Genomic DNA, 25,110 nt, shown 5'->3' on the forward strand with positions numbered 1-25,110 from the left:
AAGAAATAACAAGTTGAAACATTTAAGAAGTTTACTTTGTGCATATATACTATATTCGAATTCAGTGCAATTATTAACAATAATCACAAATTAACATTTTCTCATACTTATCAAATTTAAATAATTTTAATAATAAAAAATTTAAAATATAATAATTGAGTTAGGTATATTTGATAAATTTCTAACTTTATTAATCCTAGAGATACAATCTACCATCTATTAGATTTCAAATTGTACATTATCTTTTTTAATAAAATGAGAAATTAAAATGAATCAATAAGTAAACATTTCAATAATACAATCAATTAAGTTATTAAAATTATGATTAAAATTTCCAAATAGTGCGCTAAATAGTGATCCTAAAAAATCTCAATTATAGAAGACTCACCAAATCCTAAACCCCTATAGAAAGCTCGGAGGTGAAGCGACATATATTTTTTCTTCAGGGACCAAACCGGCAATTATAATCAGCGAGAAGAAAAACACTTGTCTCGGCCAACGCTGCTCAGTTGATGAAGCTCTCCGTTTGTGTGACTGTTATGCAAACACCTCTTATTCATTCTTCATTTTCTTCTTCTTCCTAAAACCCTAACCACAAATCTTCAAACGAATGTTTTCTTGAAACTTAAAATCTTTAGGCATCCATGCCTTACACTAATCTTATTCAGAACTGCCTCAAGGTGAGGCTTAAAGCCAATCAATTTCTATCCACTATGTCCACTTCTCTTCAATTTTGTCCAAATCGTTTTCACTTTGAAACAAACCCTCTTCTGTACCGCTCGTCACAGTCAGTAATACCTCAAAAACGATGCCTTCATGGAAGTGTTGGATTCTTTTGTTCAGCTAAGGGGTCTTCTTCTTCTTCGTCGTCTGTTGTGTTGAGGCGGAAAAGACATGGTTCATCTTCGTCTTCTTCTTATCCTTCTCCGTATTTTTATCAGCAGAATTTGGGGTATGGAAGATTTGCGTACGATGAGTGTGAGTCTGAGTCGGAGTCTGATCGTGAAACTCAGTCGTCTAAGCAATTGGTGAGTTAATTGTGAAATTCACTAGTTTATTGGATTGTTCGATAGTAAAATATTCTATTTTCTTGTTCAGGAAGGTTAATTGGTAAGTGTCTTTGGGACGAACACTTCAAATTCTGTTACTTCTGTTGGCATTGATACAGCCATTTCGCATTAAGAGTTAGCTATTAATAGTCTTCTTGTGTGCATTTAAAACTAAAAGCTCACACCTTTCACTCTTTTAATAAACGAAGGAAGGAAGAAAGAAAAGCTTATCCCTTTTACTTTCATGTGTTGTCAACTCTAGGGTGAATCAACCCTTCATAACATTGAAGAATGGAGGTGGAAGTTAAGCATGCTAATGCGCAAAAAGGATGACCAAGAAGTGGTCTCAACGGATAAAAAGGATCGACGTGATTTTGAGCATATATCAGCTATGGCAACTAGAATGGGTTTACACTGGTATATCGAATTTCCCTAAAATTTACTTTCATTTCTTCCAATATACTTGGTCAGAAAAGAAAGGTTGTTCAGTACTTCAGTTCATTTTGTGTTTACTTTGATGTGAATTTCTTTTATACTAATATATTTGTATATTTTGATGCAGTCGCCAGTATGAAAAAACAATTGTGTGTAGCAAAGTTCCATTGCCAAATTATAGGCCAGATTTGGATGTTAAGCGTCCACAAAGAGAGGTACATTAGTTGACATGAAGCTTTTTGTCTGGCTGTCTATTCCCTGTGCTTCATTATTTTCAGTACGTTCTTCAATTAACGCATCTTCTCTTGATGTTTTAGGTAGTATTACATTATGGATTACAAAGTAGGGTAGGTGATCTTCTTGAAGCACATCTTTCTAAAAAGTCAGTAAACAAGGGAAACCTGACACATAATGCTTTCTTGAGAGGAAGCAATGACAACAGTTCTCCCAATGATAAAGAGCTTCATGAGAATGAGAAGCCATTTGCACGAAATGTTGTAGCAGAGAGGATTCTCAGGCGAAGGAGCTTGGAGATGCGTAGTAAACAAGAAGATTGGCAGGTTATATTCTATATTTTGCCGGATTGTTGCCACTAACACTTGTTTCATTTTCTAGATTTTTGTTCGTTTCATGGTGTACAGCTGTTATCTGTATGCTGTTCAGACCTTATTTCTCCTCTTTCAGCTGAAGTATGTTAGGCTTCTGTCTTCTTCTCTCTCTTCAAAATGTATTGGATCTTGCAACCTTGAAAAACTTGGACATGTTAATTTAAAGAATGTCTAATGGCTTGGCACTTTAACAGAGGCCTCAAGAAGTAAATGATAAGAGGGGGTAAAGTAATTCGATCTTATTCCAGGAAACTTGGCTTCTATTGTAATTCAGCTACATCCCAGAAATTTCTGCCTTTTGTTTCTTTCAGTACCATATCTCTCTGCCAAGTGTTAAATTTTCTTGGGACTGCTTCCTGGATTGAATTATTTGAAAGATTTGAAACTATCTTGACCCATTCAAAATGGAACCGGGGTCCTGTTCTTCCTGAGCTCCTTTCACAATGTAGCATTTACGTCCTTGGTCATCTACAGTTGCACTACTACTTATGTTTATGATACTCATTCTGAATTATGTATTTGGAGTGGGAAGTTCAAGAAATCTAATAACCCCTGGATCATCTTGTATCACAGTACTGCATGAGTTCTGCCTGCTAAAAGGTATCTAATGACCATTCTGATTGAGTTCTGCCTGCTTCAAACATTTCTCCATGCTCAATATGATTCCCTGTCTTCTATCCTTTCTTCGTTCATTCCTACAAGTAAATATGAAATGCAAAATAACTTATATTGCTAAATGAAAAAAAAAAAACAAAAAAGCAAAAATGATGAAGTTTATAATAACCAAACCGTGAACAACTACGGAAGCAAATTTTGTACCATAAAGTTAGTGCGCAAGATTATGGATGGTTGATATATTTTCTTCTTAAACTAAAACAAATTCATTAATTTAGTTCACGTGATTTTTTGATAAGTTAATTAATTCACGGGAAATTTTATAGGTAATTTTACTTTTGTCTTTGTCAAATTCTTTTTAGAAGTTTATTCTTGTAGTTATTTGATGGTAAAGTGGGTTTAAACTACCTGTGGATACTTGATCTTAAGTTCTCAGTAATTTTGTTGTAGAACTTTTGTAAAAGGCAACTATCGAGTGTCTCTTGAATGGATACTGCAATAAGCAATTCATCTTTGAGCACTGTCTTATATATCAGATTTGACAGACATCTATCTTTCTGTAGGGATCTCCTGAAGGCCAGAAGATGCTAGAACTTCGAAGAAATCTCCCTGCATATAAAGAGAGAGAGGCATTGCTTAGAGCCATTTCTGAGAATCAGGTTATCAGCAGTTCTGTCGAATTATTCACTTTTATGGCTTTGCTATTGCTGTAAATTTAAGTTGAATAATAGTAGGTCTCCCTTTCAAGGCTTTTCTTATTTGACCTGATTTTAATCTTCCACTTCCAATTTTAATTGACCAATGAATCTATCACTTTTATATTTTCTTTATTTCTACATTGTTAGTATGGTGGAAAATGGAAATAACACATTATGAGGCTCTGGTGTGGGCCCTTACCTGCCTATCTAATTTTTTTAAATTAGAGTTGCACTGATATATTGGAATACTTCTTTCGGGTCGACGCTTGCTTTCCTAGAATTAGATTGCGCATAATGGTCATGTGAAGAATTGTCCTGACCAAAATTAGTTCTGCAGGTGGTGGTTGTGTCTGGGGAAACTGGATGTGGTAAAACTACCCAATTGCCTCAGTACATTTTAGAAGCTGAGATAGAAGCTGCTCGCGGAGCTACTTGCAATATCATTTGTACTCAACCAAGGCGAATATCTGCTATGTCTGTTGCTGAAAGAGTTGCTGCAGAGCGTGGGGAGAATCTGGGAGAATCTGTGAGTTCTTGGCTCTTGCTATTTCTTTTATATGTGTAGCATTGGGTGTATAAAATGGTATTTTTCTGATTATGTTCTCCAATTTTTTAGGTGGGCTATAAGGTTCGGCTTGAGGGCATGAGAGGGAGGGATACCCGCCTCTTATTTTGCACAACTGGTATTCTTCTGAGGAGATTACTGGTTGATAGAAAGTTGGAAGGTGTCACTCACGTTATTGTAGACGAGATTCATGAACGCGGAATGAATGAAGGTATTTGCCCACCTGGCAATGTTGCATTTTTGATAAAAAAAATTGAACTCTTGTACTTCAATTAGCTTACTATAGTTTTCTTCCCTTTCCAGATTTCCTTTTAATTGTCCTTAAAGATCTCCTTCCCCGTCGACCTGAATTGAAGCTGATTTTGATGAGTGCTACTCTTAATGCCGAGCTCTTCTCTTCCTATTATGGTGGCGCCCCAATGATCCATATTCCTGTAAGTTGAAGTTTTAAAACATTTTCTGCCATGATGAAGGCTTCAGATCATGTTATATCTGTCCAAATGCTGACATCCGGATACCCTTCTTTGAGACCAGAAAAAGAAGAAAATAGGAACAATTCATAGAAGTAGTTTTCTAGGAGATTCTTGTAGACTGTATATGAACTATTTTATGCATGTTTGAAGGTATTTTGAAATTCATGCAAGTCAGATATTTGTATGTGATTATGCCACATAGAGAAATAAATAGGATGGCTGGAATGGAGAGAGTGCTATGCCATTCAATGCTATAGGAAGATACCTGTGATACCTAAAGACAAGTTATATAGAACAGTTTTGAGACCAGTAATTTTAGACAGTGTTAAGTATTGCGCCATGAAGGCTCAATATATCTATAATATGAAAGTGTATAGATGCGAAGATTTAGATAGATGTGTGGGCATATGAAATTGGTGGAGAGTAGGAACGATCACTAGCAACAGAGCATGCAAATGCCAAAAGGTTGTTAATTTTCCTAAAAATAAATTATTTACTATTGGAATGTAATGGACATGTATATATTAGAGATGCATTTAAACCGACTTGGTGTTTAGTAAAAACTGTTTTGACTTGCCAAAAGTAAAAAGAATAGCACGGATAAAATGAGTTATATAGCTAACTTCAACTAACCAAATGGAATGGAGTAGTTGGATTCAGTTTTAACTTATAACATCCTTTTTATTACAATCATTCAGGTTACTATATCCATGATTTATTTTAGGATTCACCTCAGCAACACCATAGAATCCTTTGTATTTGCATGGCCAAAGAATTATGACAGAAGCTTCTTACTTGAGCTGCTTTAGAGTTCTTGATCCTCCTAGAAATAGAATGCTTTTTGTTCTTTTTTGGGGACTAATTTCTCTCTCCGTTCTCATCAGGGTTTTACTTATCCCGTTAGAAGTCATTTTCTGGAAAATATTTTGGAAATGACTAGATACCGGTTAACTCCATATAATCAAATTGATAACTATGGTCAAGACAAGATGTGGAAAATGCAGAAACAGACTATTAGGAAGAGGAAGACCCAAATTGCTTCAGCTGTTGAGGTATGTAATCTCTATGCTCTTATCATGGGCTCTGTATGATTTTTTTTTTGTTTGACATTTGAGCTTTGAAACAGGAATCACTAGAATCAGCTGATTTTGGGCAGTATAATCCTCTGACTAGGGATTCACTATCCTGTTGGAATCCTGATTCAATTGGCTTCAACCTTATTGAGCATGTGCTTTGTCACATATGTAGAAATGAAAGACCTGGTGCTGTGTTGGTTTTTATGACTGGTTGGGATGACATTAATACTGTGAAGGACCAGCTGCAGGCTCATCCGCTGTTGGGGGATCCAAGCAGAGTTTTGCTGCTTGCATGTCATGGTTCCATGGCCAGTGCAGAGCAGGTATTGCCAAGTTGGAAGTACTATTTTGTTTTTGATTGTTAGGAAGTGTTAATTTTTTATGCTCTTTGCCAGTTGTTGCATTTCTATATTCTTTTAGCTTCCTTGGAAATCAGTATTGTAGAACATCATATATGGCTTAACAGAGAAATTTCAGTTATTTAAAGGCTGAACCACCTTACGAATGCTGTGAATCTGTAGCGCTTCCAGTATCTTTGTCCTACTGGTGTAAGAAATATTGAGATTTTGAGGAGCTCGTCTTTTTATATTGTTTTTGTGGTTACCAAGGAATTTTTATTTTTTGAATAGTTGATGATCTTTTTCTTTCTTGTCTTTTTTTATGAATTATTTAGTGACTTCTCTTTCTTTGGTTTGAGGGCTGTAGAATGAATTAAGTGTCTATCTATTGGTGTCTCTCTTAGATGTGTTGTGAGTTTCATCCTAGTACAAAAGTCATGTACCGATGACAAAACTTATTAATTAACAATTATCATGGAACTGATTAGGTGTCAATACGTTCTGTCTTACCTTAAAGTTTCATTTGAAGTAATCCTGATAGCTAGAGGTGTCAATTGAGTTTGAGTTCCATCCTGGCTCAAGTAAAACAATTATAACTTAATCTGCTTGATATTCTTGTAATTTACATATTGTTGGACTCTCTTAAATTTTTTATTTTTATTCGCTTGCAAACAGAAATTGATTTTTGATAAGCCAGAGGATGGAATCAGGAAAATTGTGTTAGCTACCAACATGGCTGAAACAAGTATCACCATAAATGACGTGGTTTTTGTGGTCGACTGTGGAAAGGCAAAAGAGACATCTTATGATGCAATTAACAACACTCCCTGTTTGCTTCCTTCTTGGATTTCAAAAGCTTCCGCTCGGCAAGTAAGATAAATATGATCTAGCTTCTTCAATGTATGCAATACGTAAAATGATTATGTAATTAGGTATAGGTCTTGCGACCACCAGCTTTTTAGTGTTTTTGAGCTATTTTGTTGGTGCTGTGGATTCGACATAATTAGTGAATGTCCTTTTAACTTTCCAGAGAAAAGGAAGAGCTGGCCGTGTTCAGCCTGGCGAGTGTTATCATCTATATCCCAGATGTGTATATGAAGCTTTTGCAGACTATCAACTGCCAGAGCTTCTGAGAACACCTTTACAGTCCCTATGCCTGCAGATTAAAAGCTTACAACTTGGAAGTATTTCAGACTTTCTATCCAAGGCAATCCAGTCGCCAGAACCACTATCTGTAAGTTGTGACCAACTCTTTCACCTAGCTTCGTGAATCTGTGATAGTTTGTGAGAGTGGAAGTGGAGAATGAGGGTATTTAAAATGTTTTAAATCGTCCGGGGAGGGAAATAATCAGGAGAGATGTTAAAAGTGATGAACTTGCAAGCACTCCATTTCAAAATTTCCAATGCTTTGAATGGGTAGTGACACCAAACAACCTAATATGCACATATGACATCACATCTCAGTGTTTAGACTTGTAAACACTGAACTCTATTAATTTTCACATTCTGTTCATGAAAACATGGGTAAAGATATGTGCATCCTATCAGGTGAAGAAGACCTGAATTTAAGTTGTCTAGTATACTTCTTCGAATGACAATTCTGGTTCCCTGACTTTATGTTTAATGGACATATATCTTGCTTGCGTTGTGGTTAATTTGATTCACATGTAATTGCGGTTATTGTTTTGCAGGTTCAGAATGCTATTGAGTATTTGAAGACAATAGGGGCTCTAGATGAGGATGAAAATCTGACAGTACTTGGTAAAAGCATAGCTTAATTTTATAAATCGTCCAACATATTTTCTGTAGGATTTTTTCACCATCACTTTGGTAAAAGAAAACTTGACTTCTGGATTTTCATGTAGGACACAACCTATCAATGCTTCCAGTTGAGCCAAAACTGGGGAAAATGATAATATTAGGTGTAGTATTCAACTGCCTGGATCCAGTTCTGACAGTTGTTGCTGGTTTAAGTGCTAGAGATCCATTTTTAATGCCATTTGACAAGAAGGATGTAAGTTAATATTCTCTGATTTATAGATGAAGATGGATAATCTTATCATGTTCTTGTTTCTTTGAGTGACTCAAATAATGTCTAGACTTTGTATATTTCTTTCGGTGATACATATATCTCTTTCTTTAAGTAAGGAATCTCTGTGCACTGTCTTAATGAGCAACAGATATAATATGTTTTATGTGTATGCATCTCGAAAGTTGCTCTGTAAACATATCCGTTAATGCTTGGCAGGTCTTCAGTTGCCTTTGTTCCAAGTTAGTTTTGGGGACTGTAAAATGTAAATTACCCCCTTTCTTTTACAGCATCAGTGCAAGGAAATAGTGGTTGTCTCTAAAGTAACTTGCTTAGGAACAATGTTTGGACAGAGATTTTCTTTCACATTTATTGAACCTTTTCAATTAGTAATTGGTCGCCTTATATTCTTGATTTCACTTTAGTATCTTCTTCTTGAGGACCATGTGTCATGTATTGAATTATCACTTCTTGCAGCTTGCTGAGTCTGCCAAAGCCCAGTTTTCTGCTCGTGACTTCAGTGATCACCTTGCTCTTGTTCGGGCTTATGATGGCTGGAAAGATGCTGAAAGGCAGCAATCTGGTTATGATTACTGTTGGAGAAATTTCCTTTCTGCACAAACTCTCAAAGCGATGGACTCCCTTCGAAAGCAATTTTTGTATCTGCTTAAGGACATTGGTTTAGTTGATAGCATTCAGAGTTGTAATGCCTGGAGTAACAATGAACATCTGGTTCGAGCGATTGTATGTGGTGGACTATTCCCTGGCATATGCTCTGTTGTGGTGAGTTGTGCTATTTTGATTACCAATTCTTTTCTTGGTCATCAAGGTTGGCAATTCATATGTTATTTTACATGAACTGAAAGTTGGCTTGTGCATGATTCTGATTGCTTAACTCTTTAGCTCTCTTTCTGTGCATTTTTGGGCTTCCATCGTAGTCTATTTCATCAATAAAAAGGTTGGTTTAGTTGAGCTAGGTCAGATTGGTTTTACTATGTAGATTAAATCTCATGGCAATCCTTGATTCTCTCTATCTGTGTGCTAACTGAACATATATTGGACTGACAGAACAAGGAAAAGTCAATCTCATTGAAAACCATGGAGGATGGTGGAGTCCTTTTATACTCTGTAAGCTTCATTATATAATTAGTTCTTTTAAATTTTGACACGTCATATATTTTTTTTGATGAAAAGTTCCATTCTTTTAATACTGCTTCCCTTTTTCCCCTTAGAATTCTGTCAACGCTCAAGAACCTCAAATTCCATACCCATGGCTTGTCTTCAACGAAAAAGTTAAAGTGAATGCAGTATTCCTGCGTGATTCTACAGCCGTATCTGATTCTGTGGTACTCTTATTTGGTGGAAGCATTTCCGGAAAAGCTTTAGTAAGTTTTTCTTTCTTCTGACTCTACCTATATTCCCACCCCGGCTCCCCCGCTGGCAGGAACAAGGTTGATTTCTTTGTTGTTTTGCTGAGTTCATGTTGTCATGTTCTTTAATCCTCTATGATTATGTGTATGATTTAGTGTTTAATGCGCCCTTAAAACTCCTATTTCTCTTGTTAGGATGGACACTTGATGATGCTTGGAGGATACTTGGAGTTTTTCATGAACCCCTCACTGGCAAATACTTACATAAGCTTGAAGAGGGAGCTTAATGAACTTGTCCATAAGAAAGTATGTATATCCCTCATCTTTCTTTGTGTTATCATCGTTTGAGTTTTCCATAGTTGTCATTTCTGTAATGTTGCTCCTAGCAACTATGCATGGATGATATTGTTTGTAACTATTCCACGCATATCTTGTTTCATATGCATTCTTCGGAAAGAATATTACTAGTGGATGCATATGACAAATTCTTCTCTACTGATGTTTGCTTTTTCTGCCAGCTCTCGGACCGTAATTTTGATGTAGGAAGTCATGGGGAGCTATTAGAAGCTGTTAAATTGCTGGTGTCAGAGGATCAATGTGAAGGTAAATTTGTCTATGGTCGTAAACCGTCCCCCAAGAAGTCTGCAAAGGAGTTACAGAAAAATGTCATTTCAAAGAAGGGCAGTGGTGGTGAGAATCCGAAGTCTCATCTCCAAACGTTGCTTGCTCGGGCTGGCCACCAATCACCCAGTTATAAGATAACACAGCTAAAAAACAATAAGTTCCGCGCCACTGTAATATTCAATGGTTTAAATTTTTCTGGCCAGCCTAGCAGTAGCAAGAAGGATGCTGAAAAAGATGCAGCTGCTGAAGCTCTACAGTGGTTTACTGGTGAGACCCAATCCTCTTCTAAAGCTGTTGAACACATGTCAGCACTTCTGAAGAAAAGCAAGAGTAAAAATCAACTTCATAGTACAAAATGGAGGTAATTTTTGCATAAGTTAGGGTAGCTAACCCAACAGTCCCGCGGATAAAGAGGTTCTCGCTGGCATTAATTTTCTTGGTTGAAAAAGGATGGTGTGATTTTTGGCGAAGAAGATGTAGCTTGAAGGTTTGTATATAACGAGTCTTATTGGACCTTCATTTTTTAAGAGGGTTGCAGACAATCTCGAGGGAGCTACTGTAGTTGAGGTTGCCATTGTGGGAGGAACTAATCATTGCGGTATCTTCCTATGTGGTGACCTAGGTTAAAGTTCACTACGCTCTGGTGCCATGATGTCTATATGCTGTCCCAAAGGCTAGTCAAATTCTCAAGCAAGAGTTTGGCTCAGCCGATCAATTCTTTCACTGAGAAGTGGACTGCCGCCTAGTTTGGATGGGCATATGTGCAATGACCTGAACGGTCAGCTCGGCCTCGGTATTACACTAATTTTTATACCTTGTATGAGTTTTGCTTCTAATTCATTATTACTTATGAGAAAGGATCTGTAGGAGGAAAATGGAGAGTTGTACACCAAATACAAAGTTGTATTAGAGACTCGTGAATGATCATGATCATGATGTATTATAGACTTGAAGTCTAAGAGTGTATTTTTCCTTTAAATTTTTCACAATGATTACATAAAAATGGCGCCTTCCAGTTTCTCCGAGACTTTCACTTGGAATTGTAAGTGCAGACTATTACGAGTATCCCTTTAAAACAATCTCGTTATGCAGTACGTTCGATTGTTTATTATAGCATATTTTTGGTGTCTGGTACTTGCATTATAGTGTGTTATAACACAATTTTTTTTTTTTTGATTATCACTCGATTTTAAGTATTTGCTTTGGAGCTTGATAAAATTCAGATTCACGTCTTTGTTGTGTATAGTATTACGTAACAAAGGCGACTACATACCTTGGTTACAAGATTGACTTTCAAAAACATGCCATCTGGATTTAGAAAAAAAAGAACTAACTACACAATCCAAGTTAAACCAAATAAAGAAAAAGAACAAAGGAAAGTGAAGCAAGAACAAATCAAATGAAATTTAATCCTGGTTTTGTGCTTTTTTTTTGTTGTTTATTAGAGAAATACCAAAAAAAAAAGAAACTCAACTCCTCAAAAGCTCTAATGCTTTCAATAGAGTTCCTCTAAATCTATTTACATCAATTTTTACATCTTGTTGATCTAAATAAACTTTCCTATATGAAGCCCATCCTTTAGGAGAAATCATATTACCAGGAGGATCCTTTAACACATGATGTTCAAGTGGATATTGTTGAATTAAAGAACTCTCATTTACACTAATCTTGTAACCCAAATACTTCAAATTCATATCCATTGCTGGAATTTCAAAATCTTCTTTAGATACCCATTCCATTCCCAATCCCACTATCTGTATAACACTTGCATTTTCTGGCAAAAAAACCATATTTGTCAATCCAGCACCATGTACTCCCATTAGTACATCAAATGAGTTCACTTTTTTCGCAACTTGAGCCAAATTCTCCCTTGTTTCCTCCACACCTACTTTGAACCCCAAACTTTTAGCTAATGCAACAATTTCTTCTATGTTTGTAAAACGTCTCGTTCTGCTTCTTGAAATTATAAGTAGTCTAGGCTTATTTTTCCTCCTTTCATCATCATCATCTGCATTCTTTTTCAATCTCACCGCGGATTTTCTCTTCAAGGAGTATGTACTTTTCAAGAACCTTGTGAAGTCTAACATATTGTAAGAAGATTCTGAAGTGTTGATGCTGAATTCTTTGTTGGCTTTTAAGCCTATTGTCATACTTGGGAAACAAAGAACATCTTTTTCCTTGTCAATATCAATAGCCTCATATTTTGACAATCTTTGTAACACTGCCTTAAATTTCTTGATCCACCAAGGCATACTGTTAGTAATCAGAAACTGAACTTCACCATTCAAACGCCGCGATGTTTGAAATAATGGAATCAAAACATCACTGAAATCATGGAAGTGATTCCCAGCATACCCTTTAGTTGAAAAAACAACTGCAGGGACAGTGTAGTTTCTAGTGCAAATTGGGATTTGTTGAGAAATATGAACTTTTTTAACTATTAAATTTGTAACACTGTCCATTGCTCTATCATCACCTTTTCTTGCATATGGTCTTATGTTCCATGAGTTGTTGTTTTTTTCATCATCAATTGATACAAAAAATATTGTTGATGAATTTCCATGTATTCTTATGTCACCTTTCGTCTCACAGAGATCAGCTCTTGGATGTAACACATTACAAATTTGTTTCTCTTGTTCAATTTCGAAATCTAAAATAGAAAAAAATTACAAGTATGGTAAGTACCTTGACAAATTTAAGTTCATTTACAAAAAAAAAAAAACTATGCTAATTAATTAACATGAATACTTACATGGCTTTTTAGGCTTTGTGACTTCCTCTGTTATTGCTAGAATTTTCGGGCTACCACGAAGAGAAACCTTAACATTTACTGTCACACAAAAACATATCAACGACTTGAATCTAACTTATATATACTCACAACGTATATATTACATCCATAATAGAGCATTGAAAGCTTTAAACATGATATTTATATATACTGACAATATAAAAACAACTTACCAACTCGAAAATGACGAATTTCAGGCTTGAAGAGAAAACAAAATGTGGCTGCTAAAATGAAACAACTAACAAATGCTCCAATTCCTAATTTCTTTTGCTCATGTTTACTAAAACTTCTGGCTAATAAACTATCATACTTCATTTTTGCTAAAAATAAATAATATAATGTAACTACAAAAAAAAGAAGATTTTTTTTTTTTGAAATTTCTCAACTCAACTTATTGATTATAGAAGTGAGAAAATGCTAGTATTTGCAATTCTGAAGATATATAGAGGTCTTATATTATCTAAGTGACTAGCATGAAACTCTTTTTTTCTCTTATATAATATAATTTTAGTGAATGCTCTCCACGTATTTTAGGACATTCTTTTATAATTAAAAAATTTATGTCTTTTTTTCGTTTGAAAGATATAACAAAGTTGACTATAAAATAAATGTGTGTGTTTTCAAAATTGAGTCCATGTCTAAAAAAAGGATTTAGGATGGCCGGCACCTTAATTACCAAACATACTCAATAAGTAAATATAATTAAGATTTTGTTGATTTTTTTCTTTATGATAAATACTAAGATTATGAGTTTAGGTGGGAACTAATTAGACGTGCATATAGAAAATACTTATATGGATAGAAATTACTTGTTCAATAAAATATAGATAGGTAAGAATTTATTAAGTTTGCTTAAATGAAATGGGATTTTAATGTGAGATACTAATTTAGGTTATTAGTTACATTACTGGAGTTAAATTTGTTTCCTTTTATTGATTATTAATTAAGTAATGCTTTAGTGTGCATTAGTGGATTTCATTTATCAATGGTTGCTTAAGTGTGAAAAGTTTTACGTTAATTATTGTTTTTCTTTTCCAAAAAATTTTCAATTTCCCTTTACTTGTTTTTTTTTCATAATTAATTTCCCTTTAATACTTTATATATGTAATGTAATACAACGACAATTGAGTGATTAGTGGAAATAAAAAAAATTCTCTCCAATTTCAAATAACCTTCCTGAAATAATAGTTATTTTCATTTTTATTTAATTCTTTTTTCGTCATCTATTTCTGGAATAGGGTGGATAGAAGTGGGGAGTTCATTGATATTAAGGTGTCGAGGGAAATTAAAGAAGGTTAGGGGTGGAAGCAAACCATGCTTTGATCATTCAATTGACTCTTTGTTATCCGTCTATACTAACTTGATGTCATAGTAGATAGTATGAGTTTCGATTTTATCAACTATTGGATGAGTACGGGTGGGGAGTTTCTTTGATATTAAAGTGTCGAGGAGATTGAAGAAGTTTAGGGGTGGAAGCAATCGTTTTTATTGACAGTCTGTACTAATTTGATGTCATGTGATAAAAATAGAAATTTCAATCAATTTTACCTATTATTAAATTTTAACTGACTTTCACCGTATAAAAAGAATACTTACTAAGAAAAAAATAAAAGAGAAAAACGGTTGCATTGTTACCATTATTCATATACATATGTTTTCTCAAGATATTGTGATTTTTCCATATAATAATAGTATTATTTTATCAAAATCTTATAAATTTTGATATCTTAATTAAATCCATTTTAAATGATTTCTCAAGAAGCGTGTTGTTAATCCAAATGTCGGTTGTTGCCCGGATTGAGTTTGTCTCAGTTTAGTACATTGGATATGGTAGTTACCTACCAAATTTTTTATGAGAAAAGGTTAAATGATCAGTTTAAAATTTTGTAAATTATAATACAAGGTGGTAACAATTTGATGTTTTGTTTGTAAGCTTGAGAAATATATGAGTGGTAGCAGATTCAACAATAAAATATTTCTTCGTCCCTATTTAGTTGTTCACTTTAGAAATGACACACATATTAAGAAAATAATTTATGACATGGTGAGTTTATCATTTTGTCTTTATTAATTATAAAGTGAACATTTTTCAAAGTAATTAGTCATTTAATTGAGGATATAATACGTAAAAAAAATTATCTTTTCTTGATTTGTCAAAATGAGTAAGTAATTAAAGACAACAATAAAAAGAAAATGAATAAATAATTAAGAACGGAGGGAATAACTTTTGCTTTAAAAAACATATTTATACTAAAAAATTTATCAAATATATACGCGTATTAAATTTAAAGTCATCCTTCTAAGAGGTGTATTTGCTTAGTTTCTATTGATATTGAATTGACTTTTGCTATCTTACAAAAAGAAAATGAATAAATAATTAAGAACGGAGGGAATAACTTTTGCTTTAAAAAACATATTTATACTAAAAAATTTATCAAATATATACGCGTATTAAATTTAAAGTCATCCTTCTAAGAGGTGTATTTGCTTAGTTTCTATTGATATTGAATTGACTTTTGCTATCTTACAAAAAGAAAATGAAATAAAATAGTAATAACTTTAGTTATATATACATTCTTTTAACACTCCCAAAGGGAAAGGAAAAATGAAAAATTTATGTTGAATGGTCCAAGAAAATTGTTTGGTTTAAGAGTGGGACATTTTACCAAATATGGTGGGAGGCACGTTTGGGAGGAAATTTTGAATCCTCTAGTCTATAGACAAGTGTGCTGAGGAAAATAAAATTCAAACTTTAATTTATTTGAAGCAAAATAAATATCCAAACAACATCAGTTTTACCAGAATATTCTTTTGTTTTTTTGCCTCATGAACTTTTATAAAATCTTTAATATGAAAACAATCGTGCAAATTGATCAGAGCGCAAGTCAATGTATAAGCATCAGAAAATTTAAATATCAAATCATTTAATCATTTGTTCTTTTATTCTACGTATATATATTTTTATTTGGCATCATATTTATAACGATTCAAATTATATGCCATATAATATAATTTTTTTTGAATTATGCAAAATTGGAACACTTTGCCTTTATTTTTGAGATGTGACCTCATGATATCACATGCCGCACAATTAAGAGATATTTGACCCCAACTATTAACGGAGAGCAAATCTTTCAATTTAGTATAGTTCGAAAGAAAATTTGAGCTCTTTGCCTTTATATAAATAACATATATAGTTCAAGATTCCACGACACAAAAATAATTCCTTTCGAACTCCATATTATTTAGAGTGAGGTTCTTGAGTACTTAAAAGACCTGCGAGCTAAAATACTAACACCTAAAACGATTTCGAAACAATGGCAAGAGGTATATTCAACCTTCTTTCCATTGTTATCTTGCGTCTATATACATGTTTAGACATGTTGAAATTGTATAAAATATCTAAGAAATATCACAAATTAAAATGCACTGACAATATATGAATATATGTCAATATATATAACTTAAATCCCTTTTATTATAACATTGCACAATTGTTCATCAATGAAAATTGAATCACTCAAGTAGTACATAAAAATGCACATTACACAATGAACTACAAATGAAACATACACACTATAGTGCACAAAATCAAGAAGTGGCTAAAAGCCTTTTAGCTTCTAATAAAGTAGACCTAAACCTATTAAAATCAACTTTTACATTTTGTTTATCTAAATAAATTGATCTAAACACACCCCATCCTTTCCTAAAATATGATGATGGATCTTTAAAAACTTTATGATTAAGTGGATATTGTTCCACTAAAGAACTCTCATTCACACCAATTTTATAATCTAAGTATTTTATGTTCATTTCTCTAGCAGGATCTCCAAAATCACGTTTAGCCAAATAATCCATTGCTCCTAAAGGAACTAACTGAATTAAAACTGCACTATTAGGGAGAAAAATCATGTTGGTTAATCCAGCTCCATGTACTCCCATTATCACATCACAAGAATTAACAATTTGCGCGAATTTCGTCAAATTTGTACTAAGGTTAGCCTCAGCTAGGACAACCTCGTAACCTAAATTTTCAGCCATTTGTCTAACATCATCCTCATTTAATAAAATTCGCGATTTCTTCCTTGACATGATCAATAATCGTGGCCTCGTAACAATATCATCCTTCATTTTGATAGACTCAACTCTGTTTAGTGACAATGAACTCCTCAAGAACTGTCTAAAATCGCGCATAGACACCCTATTTGGGAACTTTGAGGAGTCAATACCGAATTCTGTATGTGATTTAAGGCCTGTTGTCACACTAGGAAAACAATGTACCTTCTTTTCATTGTCAATGTCAAGAATTTTGTTCTTAGACATGTTGTTAAGCAACGTTCTGTACTTGCCTATCCACCACGACTTATAATCTGTGGCAAGAAAGTGCACCTCTGAATTAAAATAACGCGAATTTGAAAAGATTGGAACAAGTAAATCTGAGAAATCATGAAAGTGATTTCCAGAATATCCTCCAAGTGAAAATAGAAGTGCTGGATAGCCATGATACACACTACATTTTGGGATTTTTTCGCCGTCTTGTACTAATTTCACTGTCCATGATTTTACTCTTGACATTGCCCCTGCATTACCTTTTCTTGGATATGGTTGTATGATCCATGAATTGATGTTGAAATCATGAGATGAAACGACGAAAATTGTCGATGAATTTCCTTGAACCCTTATGTCCCCTTTGGTCTCACAGTAATCAGACAATGGCTCTAACACATTACACATTGGCTCTGCATCCTTTTTCTCTGTTTCTGCATAATAATTTCATCTTAGAGTCAACATTTTGAACTGATCTTTTTGCTAGTTTTTGAAGATGGGAATCAATTTTTCCCTTTTTTTAAGTTTCAACGAAATGTATTATCAGATGTCTACTAAGAAATTTCGAACGTTGAGTACTTACCTAATTTCTTGAGAAGTGTTGTATCCTTGATCACAAACATATCTTCAGCACTAGCCTTGATTGATAATTGTAAATTCATGGCATCGCCATCTACAAAATTAGCTTAATAAAGATTAATTAATATAAATGTTATAGTAAAACATTATTAAGTGCAAAAGACTTACTAAATGATTGAGGATACAAATGATTCTTGAAAATAATGCAAGTGCTAAACACAACAACTAACATAACAACAAAAGCACACCATCCAAATGTTTTTCTTTCATAGTGACTAAAACTCTTTGCTAATATGGGATTATACATTTTTTTTTTTTTGTGACAAAAAGCTAAAAAAATGTGTACAATTAATTTGTCAACAAGAAAGTGAAGGGAAGTGGCTATTATTTAAACACCACTTCTCATGTTCACTTATACTTGAAGTAGCTTGCTTAGTGAGTGAACAATGATTATATAGTTTGCATGAATTTGAAAAAAAAAAGCAAATGTGGTTACAGGTAAGACAATCATTTGGTTAATTTTTTTAATAATATTTAGGTGATGTTTGTGTTCAATTTCTTGTGATGATTTTCAGCATTGAAAGGAACTTTTCAACTAAAGTTGTTATAAAATCACTTGGAAAATTTAAAAGGTCAACAGCAACAACAATTAGAGTAAGTAAATTAACTAAAAACATGCACTTTCTAGTAATATTTCACCTATCTTCTCCAATAGGATGACAACCTTTTAGCTTTCGAAAAATTGAAAAATGTTTCTAGTCAAGTGAAATATTATAAGAGTGTTGTTTAAGTTATGGTGAGGATGATTTTGTTCAGAAACTCTTTAACACCAGTGGCGTAGCCACCCTTCTGTCAATTGGACACCCTTCGTCGAAATATTATATCATATATACAAGTTAATAGTAAATAAAGTAATTAAATAACATATCTTCGACATCCTTGACAAAATAATATGATGTAGCCCAGTAATTTTAGGTGTCCTGAATTAAAGTGTTCATGTGTTTGAATTTCACTAGTAGTAAAAAAAAATTCACATTTTCACTTTAACACTTGGACATACTTCGTAAAAATCCTAGTTCCGCCCCTGCTTAACACATCAATATATTTATCTTACCATACCTATAAGGTAATACCCTTTCAATAATCAATTATAGGATGAAAAAGGAAAAGGAAATAAACAATTTTTTAAAAAAAAGAACGTAATGTACAATCAAAATCATGATTACCGTCAAAAAAATTAATGTGTATATTACATAGGTGTTACCTGCCTGTTATATTTTAATCATCCTTTAAACTAATAAGGTGGTAACAGAATCTGCTGTCTATTTTTCTTGATCTGAGTTAGAATTTTGAAGCAACCAACTTAAATAATCATTCAACTATTGAAAACTATGTAGTAAAATTATATATTTTGTTATTGCAAATTTTTTTTATTTTTTTAATAGTCAATAGTTAATACACACATTCAGACATTTCTGATTGATTTTGTGAATTTTCTGGTACCAACTCCTGATTTATATCAACTCACGTGGACTTAAAGTTTGGGCCCAACGATGAATGGATATGGGCCTAAACATACATGTCGAAACAGGCCTGCCAATTTATCTGCATTTACCTTTTAAAACTTTCCTCGTTACATTGAAACGATACGATACAATAAAATTTAAATAACTAAATTTTAGAAATAACAAACATAAAAATTAGATTAGCTCTCTCTATAACTATAAACTAATTTTTTGCTATTTGCACTCCATAATCAAATTATATCGATTAGATAATTTTATGTATGTAACTATACTATATATATATATATATATATTAATGACTATGTTTAAATATCTGCGTAAAATTTGAATTCATATACAATTAATGAAATATGGCATAACAAGTTATGTGTAATTTTTGAAAAATAATCAATAATAATTGTGATAATCTCAATTCTCACCTAAGCATTTAGGCAAGTGATCATCAGAGTTAACTTTGGACATATATAAAAAAAAATACTTTGGACATATTAATGAAATAGTATCGTCATTCATTTCTTTGAGATTTTAAGGAGTTAGACTAAAGTTCTTTCACGCATAACATCTATTCATTTAAGCATTGAGATAAAATAAAAAATAAATAAATATACATGATAGCGATCCAATTGTGATTCGAGCAGCTAAATGCTCAGTCATTTTCTTATTCTCGGCTTGTTCTGTCTTTCGAAAATAATTTCTCTATCTTCACGCGATAGTGATAAACTCTGTTTACAATACTCAATCCAACTCAAATCCCACTTAGTGAGATTTCGCTAGATATGTTTATTTGTCGTCATCGTATTTGCATGTTCAACACTCTTTTTAGTTATAAAATGGGAAAAAATGGTAAGCACGACGCTCCTCCTTTAACCAAGAGAGTTATTCTAAATCTTATTTATTTAAATATTCCTCTCTAAGGATAATAATTTTAGTCTTGCAATTATTAGTAATAATTTATTTTTACTTTTGTGATATTTAACAAAATACATATAACCTTACCTTTAGATAAAAAATAAGTAAATATTGTATTTAAACAATGCATGCATTTGGTGCATTTTCGGATATTGTCCCTATCAAATGCTCGAATATTGTACTTTTTTAACATTCAAATGAGATATTTGTAGACAAAATTATTCAAAATATGGAATATGTAATTTTGCAAATAAAACAAATTACTTGTTATTATATGTTATGCTGATATGATATCTAATTCTGAGAAAAGAAAAAAGAAAAAATAGTGTTATTGTACAAATTGATTCTCCCTCACAGTTCTCATGCAAAGTAAGTGTTGTACAAAGCCATGATAAAGGGTTAATACTCTTCAAGACTCTATTTTTAGTTTCTTAGCAACTATGGAGTTCCCCAAATTTACTTCTTCCAGTATGCATCTCTCATCATTTTCTTGCTTGATTCATGTTTTAATGTATTTTGATGCTTTCAACACTAATATTATTTATGGTATAATATATTTGCAGTTCCTCCGGCACAAGTAATGTACAAGAATCAACTACAAGAGTACACCCAAAAAAATGTCAAACAACTTCCAATTTATCAAACAGTTAATGAAGGTTTTCCACATGCCCCAAAGTTCAGAGCAAAGGTTTTGGTTAATGGATCTGAATATGAATCCAAGTCGACATATCCCACGAAGAAAGAAGCAGAGCAGGCAGTAGCAAAAATAGCTTATGAATGCATTCACAGCGAAATGGATGCTAGAGATATTTCACTTATTTACAAGGAACCTATGTTGTGCAAATCCATTCTCTATGAATTTGCTGTCAAGAGGAATTTGGATAGGCCTATATATAACACTAGACATACAGAAGGGACAAGCTCAGTTTATATTTGTCACTTGGTGTTGGGAGGCAAAACTTACAAAGGTGAGTTAGCTGGGAGCAAGCAAATGGCAAAGCAAGTAGCTGCTCAATCCGCGATTGAGTCACTCTTGGGTATGTATGTTGATTCACTGGTTTTTCTCTATCTTCAATGCTTAAAGGTATGTTATGTGCAAAACAACTCTGTCTAACACCTTAAAAATCTTGAAGAAACTGATGCAGGAACGCTTTACCAGATCATCATGTCCAAAAATAAGTGTCATCCTTGTATGCAAACCAGAATGAATACTGGCTCTAGTGGTGAGAAAATTCTGACTATAATTGACTTCTTCCTTTTCATGAAAATTGTACATCTCATGTTGTTTTGAATAGGCAATTTACAAGATCAAAAAACAAGCAGTGAGGTAAAACACATACCCTGCTGTTTGCAATATATATACGGTTTGATCTAGCCTTATAGATCATGAAGCAAATGTTCAGGGGAGGAGTGCTCATTTTATAAAATATTTTTTATTTACAGACTTGCTTCAACACTGATGGCATAGTTGGTAGCTCTGGAAGTGGACCAAAGCGCAAAACCGAAACCAACAACTGTGGAAGGAACAAAATGAGAAGATTTGGCAATTGACAGTTGGACTTTTTATGTCCGTCTTAAGATCTAGGTAGACTATACTTGGTGACTGTTAAGACTCATGAGATATTTATTTCTGAATTGTATTTGAAAACCACTACCAGCAAAAATTATCAAGGGAACTCCTTAGTGCCTAGTAGTTATTGAAGGGCTGAATTTGATTATCTCTTGTTATATTGTAGAGTTGGTCTACCCTTCCTTTTGTTATATGGTGCGTAAGTGCAACAATTATGGGCGATTTATCTCCTTTTACCAAGATCAATGAGGAGATCACAGATTATACGCGCACAACAAGAAAGGGATTATCTACTTATCCCTCTTCTGTGCTTTGCTTCCTTGTGTGCAATAACTATGGTAAATCCTCAACACTTTCGGAGATGACCAGCACAATAGCTAAGTATACTAAAATCTAATTGGTATACTTTCACACTCTACTCTCTAGTACTACCAATAGTCTCCACAGGTACAAACACCTTCACTGCAGTGATGAAAACAGCTGTTATCCCGAACAAAAACTAAAACCTTAACAACTGTAGATGTGTATAACTCAGTGGCTGAGGCAACCCACAACACAAACAAACTTCTGGCATGAGTTATATCCCCAATTTGAGCATAAACTGTTATCATTGTTTTCCAAGAGCTGATGTTATAACTGTTATCAAGGGAGAGAGAAAGGTGAAAGAGAATTCGGCATGAGGAGGTTTGTATTTGTATAGTTATAAGCGTATAGGACGGAGAAATATGAATTGGTATTGCTATATACAATCTCTCTCGCTTTATACAAACGTGAGTGGAGTGAGCGAGAAAGGGATGAAAAAAAGGAGTGGCAATCGAGATTCCAAAGAGAGGGGAGAACGAGGAATGACAAAAAGTTTGTTGTGAATCAGAAAATACAAATCAAAACAAGATAGAATTTAAACTAATAATACGATACAATACAACACGACGGCTGACAACCATCCAAACAAGATATTAGATATGCCACATAGCAGGTAAAAATCTTTTCTTTTGTTATTTCAATTGTATATAAAAGGTGCACATTGATCAGCACACTATCTCCACCGGTAATGTTGTTTCTTCCACTCTCTTTTGAGCCCTCATTGCCTAAATAAACAACGAAAACTCATCAGCTATATATAGGAAAACTGAAAAGTCTCAAGTAGCATTCATCGTATTGTGGGAGTTGCTTACTTCTTCTTCCCAGTTTGCGCGTAGGGTGATAAACAGAAGACATAACACTTGTACTAGAAGTGCACAAATAATACCCAACTATAAACCCTGTTTGTAAGTGGAAATAGAAGGTAATATTACTCAAAATCTTCATGACATTGAAGTAATGAAGAAAAGTTATATGCACGGATGGATAGCGTAAACAGTAAGTTGTTACTGTTACCTTCCCTCCGATGTGAAGAACAAAAGCCATCAAGACAGCACGAGGAATTCCCACAAAATAATAGGATCCAAGGTTAACAATTGCCCCAATCTTCTGCCATCCAAATAAAGCACCTGAATGTGAAATGTAACGTGTATAAGTGCGAACCTGATAGAACACATTGAAGGCCATCAATAAAATTTGATCTTGCAAGAAGTGGCATCATGGTGACTATGTAACTAACAACTTCAGTTTCATTGCTTTAAGCATGTCCCCATACGTTACGTAGCAATAATATGATCAATCCCAACACAATCCCCTTGATAACAGTCACAGCTAAGACAACATGCAACGCCAAACGTGCAATTTGAGGATGACCTGCTCCTAGTTAATTTGCAATCCGTGTACTGCATTGAACAAATATATGATCATAAGAATTTGCATCTCCCATCTTCAACTGTGAAATTCATTTTTCATCACTTGGTTAGACACGAACCAAATTAACACATTTTTTGATGACTAACCTCACAGTACCACTCAGTCCAATAGAGATCATTCAAACTGTTGCAGATGTATTAAGACTAGCAAACAATGAAGCATACCAGTTAGACTTGAAAATGGAAAATTTTGCTTGATAAATAAGAGGTGCACAATTCGAACCAGATTGAGAGCACTGAGGTTTCCAACTGTGGATTCGGAAGGAGGCCAGGAAGCAGAACCATTAGCTCAAATGACCACATTTCTAAGCTGTTGATAATCATCAAAGTAGACAAGTTAAATCAACAAATAAACCGGTTCCACAAGTAAACATATACTGGTTTTTTTCGTGCTACTTGTAGAAAAATCAAGAAATGTAGACTGACCAGACCATGATGGCAGAGGGAATCGCGAGTCTAACGAAAGCAAACATATCCTTGAGAGCTTCTTTTGACAGTCCTGTCCAAGTCTTTGCACATGTAGGAGAAAACTTGATATAAAGAGCCAAAAACAAGAAGTTAAGCCAGTAAGAGATTGAATTTGCTAGAGCAGCTCCTTTGACACCAAGTCCAGTCTTGAAGACCAAAATCCAACAGACAACGACGTGGATTAAGGTTGTAACTCCAGCACAAACACCATAGGGATGACAATACTTTGTGTTTGTAATAATCTCACAACACATTGGAAAAAGCCGTAAGCGAAAAACACCAGGGATTAAATACAAAGCATAATGACCAGCTTCATCAGATATACTAGGATCTTGGCCTTAAAACTTGAGAATAGAGCCAGTGTTTGCCCAAATGACTGCAAGAGGTACGCATACAAGTGAAAGTATAATCATAGCTCTCTGCATGTGAATGCCAAGCATATGATACTGTTTTGCTCCATAAGACTGTCCACAAAATGTGTCTAGTGCACTTTGACATCCCCATCTATTTGGAAACAGAGAAGAAAACTTTTTCATCAGAATCAATACCATATATTAATTAAACGTCGTAAAATTTTGATGTCATGAAGGACTAATAAAGTTGTGTTTCAAATTCTACTCACCAAGAGGCTAATACCAGTAACAGAAGTGAAGGAATTCGCCATAGAAGCACCAGAAAGGGGAAATTCTCCAAGATGACCAACAAACATAATGGATATAAGCTGTAATGAGAACTGCAAAAGGTTAAGGGTCCTGCTAGCCGTATTTGCTTCTTCACTTCCTCAACAATCTCTTCCTTGCTAAAACCATTCTATTTTTCTATCACAAAGGGGATGAATTTCCATATTCTGCTTCCATTTTTGCTCTCTCTCTCTCTCTCAACCACACATCCAGTCATATTTATAGCCCAATGTCATGAAAGAAGAAAGAATGCCCGAAGACGCGTTAAAAAGATGAAAGGACTGACACACCATCATGGTCTGAACAGGTAGAGCATTCTCTTGTATGTTGCGTTTCATTTCACTTGTAAAGGATTGAATTGTTGACAATACTTGTTTTCCAAGATTACTCTTTCATTACATTATTGACTAAAGGTTACATGTACTCTTACAACACATACATAAGCACCCCTGATTCCGAAATTACCATTTTCAAGTTGTATCAGAAACAACAATATTCGAAATTACATTGTTATTCTTTATAAGCAATGCGTTGTATCGGGACAAGTTTGTTAGTTTGTTAGCATAGCTACATCTTGTGTCTGAGTAG

General features: G+C 33.9%; 4 protein-coding genes and 1 pseudogene across 6 annotated transcripts; 2 read left to right on the forward strand and 3 right to left on the reverse strand.

Annotated features, from left to right (window-relative positions):
• The first annotated feature begins 459 nt into the window (after positions 1-459).
• On the forward strand, positions 460-10,898 carry LOC101263393 (DExH-box ATP-dependent RNA helicase DExH3). The gene is made up of 19 exons (XM_004235701.5): positions 460-1,028; positions 1,312-1,466; positions 1,612-1,699; positions 1,802-2,044; positions 3,271-3,366; positions 3,743-3,931; positions 4,022-4,181; positions 4,274-4,404; positions 5,328-5,495; positions 5,570-5,842; positions 6,533-6,727; positions 6,888-7,091; positions 7,549-7,618; positions 7,723-7,871; positions 8,364-8,669; positions 8,955-9,014; positions 9,119-9,271; positions 9,452-9,562; positions 9,775-10,898. The coding sequence occupies exons 1-19, from the start codon at positions 645-647 to the stop codon at positions 10,243-10,245; spliced, it is 3,606 nt and encodes a 1,201-aa protein (XP_004235749.1). The 5' UTR covers positions 460-644; the 3' UTR covers positions 10,246-10,898.
• A 273-nt stretch (positions 10,899-11,171) lies between these two features.
• Positions 11,172-13,118, reverse strand: LOC101243978 (alpha-1,3-arabinosyltransferase XAT2-like). Its single transcript, XM_004236379.4, has 3 exons — positions 12,845-13,118; positions 12,633-12,710; positions 11,172-12,530 (listed from the first exon to the last, which is right to left on the reverse strand). Exons 1-3 carry the CDS (start codon positions 12,984-12,986, stop codon positions 11,350-11,352), a joined length of 1,401 nt encoding a protein of 466 aa, XP_004236427.1. The 5' UTR covers positions 12,987-13,118; the 3' UTR covers positions 11,172-11,349.
• Positions 13,119-16,111: 2,993 nt separating this feature from the next.
• On the reverse strand, positions 16,112-18,070 carry LOC101243695 (alpha-1,3-arabinosyltransferase XAT3-like). Of its 2 annotated transcripts, none has more exons than XM_069296079.1 (3): positions 17,745-18,070; positions 17,581-17,682; positions 16,112-17,431 (listed from the first exon to the last, which is right to left on the reverse strand). In XM_069296079.1, the coding sequence occupies exons 1-3, from the start codon at positions 17,881-17,883 to the stop codon at positions 16,263-16,265; spliced, it is 1,410 nt and encodes a 469-aa protein (XP_069152180.1). In that variant the 5' UTR covers positions 17,884-18,070; the 3' UTR covers positions 16,112-16,262. The 2 variants fall into 2 exon arrangements, with proteins under 2 accessions (XP_069152180.1, XP_004236426.3); XM_004236378.4 differs by having other exon boundaries at positions 17,581-17,670; positions 17,745-18,001.
• Positions 18,071-20,245: 2,175 nt separating this feature from the next.
• Positions 20,246-21,729, forward strand: LOC101268671 (double-stranded RNA-binding protein 4-like). 2 transcript variants are annotated; one of them, XM_010320334.4, is made up of 5 exons: positions 20,246-20,479; positions 20,575-21,048; positions 21,145-21,234; positions 21,307-21,338; positions 21,455-21,729. In XM_010320334.4, exons 1-5 carry the CDS (start codon positions 20,452-20,454, stop codon positions 21,560-21,562), a joined length of 732 nt encoding a protein of 243 aa, XP_010318636.1. In that variant the 5' UTR covers positions 20,246-20,451; the 3' UTR covers positions 21,563-21,729. The 2 variants fall into 2 exon arrangements, with proteins under 2 accessions (XP_010318636.1, XP_010318637.1); XM_010320335.4 differs by lacking the exon at positions 21,307-21,338 and having other exon boundaries at positions 20,251-20,479.
• A 727-nt stretch (positions 21,730-22,456) lies between these two features.
• On the reverse strand, positions 22,457-24,860 carry LOC101268380 (protein DETOXIFICATION 16-like; annotated as a pseudogene).
• Between the last annotated feature and the right edge of the window lie 250 nt (positions 24,861-25,110).

The sequence above is a fragment of the Solanum lycopersicum genome, chromosome 3 (assembly GCF_036512215.1).
Source record: "Solanum lycopersicum chromosome 3, SLM_r2.1".
NCBI classification, from domain to species: Eukaryota; Viridiplantae; Streptophyta; class Magnoliopsida; order Solanales; family Solanaceae; genus Solanum; species Solanum lycopersicum.